This window comes from Malania oleifera, chromosome 4, assembly GCF_029873635.1.
Source record: "Malania oleifera isolate guangnan ecotype guangnan chromosome 4, ASM2987363v1, whole genome shotgun sequence".
NCBI classification, from domain to species: Eukaryota; Viridiplantae; Streptophyta; class Magnoliopsida; order Santalales; family Ximeniaceae; genus Malania; species Malania oleifera.
This window is the reverse complement of record NC_080420.1, coordinates 33,327,534-33,335,514: the sequence shown is the minus strand read 5'-3', so window position 1 is coordinate 33,335,514 and position 7,981 is coordinate 33,327,534. Positions and strand designations below refer to the sequence as shown.

The following is a 7,981-nucleotide window of genomic DNA, read 5'->3' as shown; positions in this document are numbered from 1 at the left end:
TGGTCCATCAGTAGATGGAATCTATTCACACAAAAAGAATATATACCTTGGTGGTCCTCTCTCTCTCTCTCTCTCTCTCTCTCTCTCCGTGTACACAGAACATTTATCTACTCTATGCATACATTGAATTATCAACTAAAGGGAGAAATCCAAATAAAAGGATCAGGGTTGATAGAGACTTAAAAAGGAGGTAAGCGCTGCTATAGTGACTATGAGCTACGATATCAGCCAAGACTTAGACATAATTAACCACCCAAAAACACTATGTACATACTTTATATTTTGAAAGAAAATACCATTGCAAGATAGATTTCCTTTTTGTCAATATATGATCTAAGACATTTAGCATCCACCACCATAATTTTAAGTTTTTAACAACTATGCAGATTGAACTCTGACCCAGTTGGCATCCCATAAATTCACCACCTATGAGCTTCAAGTAAGCGTCTCCCTTGGCACCTTTTAAAAGATGAACCTTCATATACACACTTCCTTTTTGGTTTTTGGGCAAACTCTATTACCACAAACAATGGGTTTTCACAAGGTGATTGGTGTTTACAGGGGAAAAAAAGAGGCTACCAGTAACTTGTCGCTGAACGCAATCTCACTCTCTTCAGCTCTGGAATCACTTCAACTCCGAGCTAGTATCATGTCAACACAACTTAACAGGGAGATTTTACAGCAGGAACCTGGTAACGGTATAATCTATATCAGCCTTCAAATGGCGTAAATATATTTTGCAATGGGAACCTCATAATAAGGGCCAGCGGCACAACAAACTAAAAGGCTGATCAAAGTTCAACTTTCATATGGCTTGGTGGCAAAGACCCTGCAAATGCCCAAGAAAAATTTTGTGATTAGAAGTTGGGTGTATCAAGGGGGTTGGGGGAGAGGAAACATTTTACATGGAGAAATCAGTAGGTTATACCATTTACATCTTGGCTGTCGGAGGGAGCACTGGCACCGAAACTCATTTGAACAACATTGTGGAGTTCATCCTCCCACACGTTGGCTGGCTACATGAAAACATATTTAAATGGAAATTTTTAAATTTATCTGAATTTTTTTTGGGTTTGGGGGGGGGGGAATTCTTGTCAGGGTTTGATAGAACAACTTCTAGTCTATCCAGCATGCATTCAAATTTTGGAAAATTTAACAGCCTGCATTAGCCCAATCGAACTTGCTCTATCACACGGCTAAAGCAAAAGTTCATGAATTCTCAAAAGAAGCAGACACTGCATGAGGGGCTTTTCTAGAGATCCCTAGCATATTACATGGTTTTAGTTCATATCCATCAAGAAATAAGTTGCTATTCAGAGAAATAATAAATTATAAAGAACCAGATTCGGTACAAACAAAATTAAGGTGTGACGTGAATATAATTTTTACCTGGGTAGCAGGCTCCTTGAACCCTCCACTCATAGCTGTCAATTGGGAATTTATGGTTCTCCGAAGCATATCAGAAGGAGTTCCCATGTTAGGAAGGCCAGCTTGGATCAATCCTGGTTGAGATGGATGTAGTTGAGGATATGCCATTGCAGCATCTGGGGAAAAGCCCAGTGTTGATGAAGGACCAGCCCGTGACTGAAGCATCTATGAAGAATCAGAATGTATTTTGGAAATCAGAATGGATGCTTACAATACAAATGCTTGAAGTTGCATTTATTAGTTCTTGTGCATGCAACTTTCACTTACATCTTTTGCAAGAAGCCCTTCAATGTTAAAATCCATCCGTGGATTGACTGTGGCAAGTTTCATAGACAAAAACTGTGAAGTGCATATAGACGAATAAGCATTTCATGCACCAAAAATGAAATCATCAAAAGCACTTGACATTTCACTAATATATATATATATATATATATATATAAATAGGTAACTAATATGGGACCCTGCCTCTCTGTTTGCTTTACTGATACAGCATAAAGAAAGAAACAATAAGGGCTTAAAGTACTACACAGTCAATTTTGCAAACATCATATCTATTATTTAATTGGACAGCCTTTTTACAAGCTGTTGGATTAAAATTAATCTATGTCAAAAATATGCAAGTTGTAAAAATATTCTGCAGAAGATACAGTTGGGGAGGTCACAAAGTATTAGACATCAGCCTTCTAGAAAAAGTAGGCAAAAGTTTACAAGTTGTATAAAAATTAATCTATGTCAAAATATGCCAGTTGCAAAAATATTTTGCAGCAACCAATATTACTGATCATATCAACCATTGAGGTTGCATAGAAGCCCAAGATGCAGTATGACTGATTACACTGGCTGAATTAGAAACTACAAGGTAAGGCAAAGGAAACATGAAAACAGATTCTCAAAACCACACCTCAACCTGCCGTTGCAGTGATTGTACATAGTTAATGATTTCATCTAGCATGACTGCCTTGCCTGTGACCTGCAGATAAATTAACAACTCTCAAGAAAATGAATATCAATCCATCAAAAAAAGAAAAAGAGGAATAGAAACAAAAATGATAACTAGATTCTATCTATACTTTCTACTCCCTAAACCATCAACACCAATGAACCAACCTTGCTGCAACCAGGCACAAGATCTTGAAGAAATTTCATCCTTTCACTGATCTTTTCCCTTCTTACCTGCAACCCAAAACAAACAACTTCAACATAACAGTGATAAAAATTACTAGCTTATGCTCAAACTAAAGCCTTCCATGTAAACCTCTTACTCTTTCTGCAAGGCTATGGCTGTTTGTTGCCTGGCCTCTCCGTGCTCTAACATGGATATATTCTTCCTTAGGTTGATCTGAAGCCTGAGATGCATGTTTACTTTGTTTTCCAACAGGCTTATTGACGGTTGAAGTTGGATTTTGGTCTCCTTTCTGTTGAATTTCAGTGTTATCCTTCGCTGGGTCACTGGATTGCAGCGCACCCTTGACAGAAGAAGGTTAACAATATTTGGAAAAAGAAAAATAATAAAGCAAATAATACATACACAAGAAACTATTGATAACAGCAGTTTCTACCTGACCACTCCTCTTCCTTTTCTTTGAACCAAGTCCTATGGCAGAAGGAGGTTCCCTACCTGTACCCTCCAACATAGATGTCTCGTCCTGACCACCTCCACCACTAAATTCAGCTTCATCAGATTCATTACCAGACGCTCCAACTGCCTGCTTTGCTTCATCAAGAGACCTCACAAAACTTTCATTTTTTCTCTCGTTCTTTAATGGGCTGCTCCCTTCAGCAACCCCATGCTCAACAGACAAAGAAACATCCTTGGAACCTTCAGCCATGCTCAACTCATTCTTCTGAGACTCTGCACCAGCCACTGACTTGATTGCATTGCCAGGGAAAACCTCAGGTGGCCCTTGCATCGTTGAACCACCCCTACAATAAGGATTCAATAATTCAGGAATCCCAAAAGGGTTCACCATATCACTAAAATTCCCACCATTGAAGCATGAAAACCTGGCAGCACGCTCAATGAATGCAGAATCGGCTGGGAACTGTGATAAGTTCTGAGGAAGCATTCCAGAGGCATTTGGCAAGAAGATAACCGGTTTCAGTTGATTCCAGCCCATATTATCGATACCTTCCCTCAAAGAGTCAGAAACTCCTTTTCTGAATCCCAGTGTGTTTGAAGTGCTAGGATTGATCTGGACGTTTATGTCACAAGGACCTAAGGTCTGAGAACTGGTAGGGTGGTCCCAAGGAGTTGGGCAATATGAATCCATCATGGAAGCAGAGGAACAAGAAGAAGTACCAACCAGATCTCCCTTGCAAACTGCTATGGGATTGCCCATAGGAACCAAACTCATTGATGTATTTGCAAGATTAACCCCACCAAATCGCCAGTCTGAAGACAAACTAGGTGAATGGTAGTTTGAAATCTCCTCATTCCTCTTCTCTACCTCAAATTTATCCTTTTCCCCCAAATCCATCTCCTGCTAAGCGAGAGTATCCTGAAGTGATGCCTTTTCAATTACAATCCTTGCAATCAACCAACAAACAATATATCTCTTCCCCCCTCACCCCTCCCCCAAAAAACAAAACAAAACAAAAAGAAAGGAAACCCTGATTGCCCAAAACTTTGCTCAAATTCAAAGACCCCAGATAAGCATAAAATCACCAAACCCACTAGGTTACAAACAAGTCCGAACCAAACCCAACCCGCAGAAATTTGAATTTCACAAGAACGGCAGTGGGTGCAGAGATATGATATGATATGCCTTCTAAGGCTCAATCCGCACAAAGAAATTATGCTATGCAAGTCCAAAGCTAGATAAACCCAACGCAGCTCAAGTTGACCCACTTAATTTATGAGCTAAAAAAAAAGGTCAGAAATTTAATACAAAACTAAGAACCAAAATATGTACCAAAGATCGCACTAGTGTAACCGCTACTCTCTCTGAACCTAACCCTGAACTTGGTCGTACTACCACCTTACACGGGAAGTACAAAACCAAAAAACAAAAAGGAAAAAGAAAAAATCAGTTCAAAGAAGAGTTGAAAAAAGAGTGCCCAGCCCAGAAGCAGTCAATTAAGCACGAACATTGATTTCAGAATAATAAATACCCATTCAAAACCTTGCAGTAAAAACCCTAGTCAGAGCTGCAGATGCCCCAGCTCTGAAACGGGGAAAGACCCAACTAAAAGTGGGAAGAGAAAGATACCCATTTCAGATTTAGGGCCACTTTTGCAACTCTGACCTCCATTTGAAGCTTTTCCCAGAAGACCCTTTATTGAATTTGGGCATTCGTTCAAACCCCCCTGTCTTTTCTGCCCAGCGACTGCTATCCCCTGTCCTGTTTCATGCTTCTACAGAAACAACCTCCTCAGAGAGAAGGAGAGAGAGATGAGAGAGAAAGAGAGAGACTATGAAGAACTGTACATATGGGGAGAGAGAGAGAGAGAGACAGGAAGGGGTGGGGGTATTTGAAGGAGAAAGAGAAGAGTAATGGCAAAGGCCCTGCATTTATCCCCACGCCTGCATCAAAAAGAGAGCTCTTGATGATTAACCACCGCCACTGCTACTGCTAAAAATATTTAAAACCCCTCCCAAAGCTTTCTTCGCTGCCTTCATTATTTCAATTGTTCTTTCTTTCTCTCCTCCTTTTTATTTTTAATTAAAATTACTAATTACTTAGATATATTAATTATACTAATCTTTGTATTTTAGTTCATAATAATTGTACCAGCTTGAGCTAGCAACTGACACTGCCAACTCTCATTAGGACTTTGTTTATCTGTTACTCTTAACGCATTGTCATTCATTACACCTTGGGAAGAGAGCTTATACATGGTCTTTATTAGGGTTTGTTTGGTCAAGAGCTCTTTATCACAATTATTTTTTTTTACTTGGCTTGGAATTGAGAAACAAGGCATGCTGGAGGAGATCTGTGGTATCTCAATGTAATAATAGCTTTATTAGTTTGTGTTATATCTATAGTTCTTCTTCTTCTTCTTCTTCTTTGAGATGGTTACTAGCATGAGTCCAATGATGAAAAAAATATTAATAGAAACTTAACTTTCATATATTAACATGAATTTTAAATTTAGAATTGTATAAATTTAAATTAAATTTTTATGTTATATTTCATTTAAATTTGTACAATTCTAAATTTAAGGTTTGAAGTTTAAATTTCCAAAAATAATGTTAAGTCTTATATGATTCATTTATATGTTGAATAAATTAATAGCAACAAATGTGTTTTATTTTCTGTCTAATTTGTGGGAGTTAATTAACACGATGTTAGTGGTGTCTAAAAGTTGTTTAGCATGATGTTAGTAATGCCTATAAGTTGTTTAGCATGATGTTAGTGGTACCTATTTTTGTGTTTGTAACCGTTTGTTTTTAACTTATATAATGGTCATTTCCTTATCAATGAAGTAGTAAAGTTTTCAATCTAATTTTGTTTCTCCTTATTTTTAAATTTATCGTTTTCTTCTTTTATTTTACATCAGTGGTATCAGAGCCAAGTTAGAATTCCACAATGGCTTCTAAAACTTTTGTGCAGCTAGCCATTTCATGCTTTGATGGTCACTATGACCATTGGAGCATACTCATGGAAAAATTTTTGAGGTCCAAAGAATATTGGACAGTTGTTATTTCCGAAGTAGCAAAACAAGCAGCAGTTGTTGTGCTGACAGATGCACAGAAGGTGGAGCTTGCAGGGCAGAAGTTGAAGGATCTCAAAGCAAAGAATTATCTCTTCCAGGCAATTGATCGTTCCATCCTGGAAACCATTCTTTGTAAAGAAACTTCCAAGCAGACCTAGGACTCTATGAAGAAGAAGTATGAGGGGACAACAAAGGCAAAGAGGGCACAACTGCAAGCACTTCTAGGCGATTTCGAAACTTTACACATGAAGTATGGATAATCGGTGACAAATTACTTCTCTAAGACGATGGCAATTGCAAATAAGATGAGAATCCATGGCGACCAAATGACAGATGCCACTATCATTGAGAAGATTCTTTGTTCAATGACAACAAAATTCAACTATGTTGTTTGTTCGATTGAGGAATTTAAAGACACTGACCACATGTCCATTGATGAATTGTAGAGTTCTTTGTTGGTTCGTGAGCAAAAAATGAATCGACAAGACAAGAAGGAGCAAGCGTTACAAGCATCGGCATCAAAAGGAGGAGGTCATGGACGAGGAAGAGGCAGAGGCAAAGGTGGCAAATCAGAAATATGAAGATTCTAATTCTCAAGGGAAAGGAAAAGGTCATGACAACAACAACAATCACTCAATGCCTTACAAGTCAAAGTCAGCAGACAAATCAAGAGTTGAATGCTATAGGTGTCACAAGTTTGGCCACTACAAGTCAGAGTGTTGCACTAATCTAAGGAGAGATGGTGGAAATCAGTCCAATTTTGCTCAGAAGGAAGAAGAAGTGTCTTTGTTAAGGGCTTGTCACGTGAAGGAGGAAACTCACAAGAAATTCTTGTGGTACTTAGACACTGGCTGCAGCAACCATATGAGTGGAGAGAAGTCTGTATTCTCTGAATTGGATGAAGTTTTTCGTGATGTTGTGAAGTTCGGTGATGGCTCTATAGTCTCTGTTATGGGAAAGGGAAAGGTAGCAATTCAAACCAACAAAAATTATATTCAAACTATTTCTAACGTTCTCTTTGTTCCAGATTTAAGAACAAACTTACTCAGTGTTGGTCAACTACAAGAAAAGGGATATGGAATCTCTATAAAAAATGGAGTCTTAAGAATTGAAGATGAGAAGTTGGGCTTGATAGCTCAAGTCAACATGATAGTCAACCAAATGTTTCCATTGTATCTCCATGACACCGCTCACTTATGTTTTTCTGCAAGATTGGGAGAGAAGGAATAGCTATGACATTTTCGCTATGGCCATCTTAGCTTTGGTGGGTTTTGTAATGACCTAAAGTATAATGGTATTTAAATGATAATTAAGAGAGAGAAAAATGGGAATAAAAAGAGGGCGCAACAGACTTCGTCGAAAAAAGCTTCGCATTCGTCGACAACGCATCAATTGGGCTCGTCGACAAGGGTATGTCTCGTCGACGAGAAAATACCAAGGAGGGTTTTGGAAATTCTGAATTTCGTCGACGAGGGGTGAAGGTTCATCGATGAAACTCTTCAAGGACTCATCGACAAGGTGACGTGTCTCGTCGATGAATCCGGCTCTATAAATAGCCTAAAACTCGGATTTAAACGCAGAAAAATCAAAAAAAATTCACTCTCTCTCCTCCCTACGGTTTCTCTCTCCTCTCTCTTCAATTTCGGCTCCATCGTTCGCCGGATCGACGATCTGAGGCAGCCACGACGCTCCTGGAGAAGTTCTCTCCAAATCTGCTAGAGCGGATCATTGGTGGAAGCGAGTTGAAACTCATCCCTGAGTTAAGGTGAGGTTTTTTTATGACAAATTTGGTCTCTTCATAGTTATAGGAAATGATATTCACGTGAAAATATTGAAATTTAGTTCTAAGAGTTGTTGAATTCAGGGTGTTGAACGGGGGACCCCGCGGGTGTAG

General features: G+C 38.8%; 1 protein-coding gene across 3 annotated transcripts; it reads right to left on the bottom strand.

The window, feature by feature from the left end:
• Positions 1-280: 280 nt before the first annotated feature.
• On the bottom strand, positions 281-5,056 carry LOC131154152 (transcription factor bHLH49). 3 transcript variants are annotated; one of them, XM_058106711.1, is made up of 9 exons: positions 4,641-5,050; positions 2,991-3,929; positions 2,694-2,897; positions 2,539-2,604; positions 2,333-2,401; positions 1,696-1,767; positions 1,390-1,593; positions 929-1,016; positions 281-829 (listed from the first exon to the last, which is right to left on the bottom strand). In XM_058106711.1, the coding sequence occupies exons 2-9, from the start codon at positions 3,906-3,908 to the stop codon at positions 792-794; spliced, it is 1,659 nt and encodes a 552-aa protein (XP_057962694.1). In that variant the 5' UTR covers positions 3,909-3,929; positions 4,641-5,050; the 3' UTR covers positions 281-791. The 3 variants fall into 3 exon arrangements, with proteins under 3 accessions (XP_057962694.1, XP_057962695.1, XP_057962696.1); XM_058106712.1 differs by having other exon boundaries at positions 1,390-1,584; positions 2,991-5,056; XM_058106713.1 differs by lacking the exon at positions 281-829 and having other exon boundaries at positions 928-1,012; positions 2,991-5,050.
• Positions 5,057-7,981: the final 2,925 nt, after the last annotated feature.

Coding starts and splice junctions, on each gene's coding strand:
- LOC131154152 (XM_058106711.1), bottom strand. CDS start 3,908: ATGGATTTGGGGGAAAAGGATAAATTTGAGGTAGAGAAGAGGAATGAG. Junction 2,402..2,538: donor TTGTGCCTGGTTGCAGCAAG/GTTGGTTCATTG, acceptor ATTTATCTGCAG/GTCACAGGCAAGGCAGTCAT. Junction 1,768..2,332: donor CACTGCAACGGCAGGTTGAG/GTGTGGTTTTGA, acceptor TGCACTTCACAG/TTTTTGTCTATGAAACTTGC.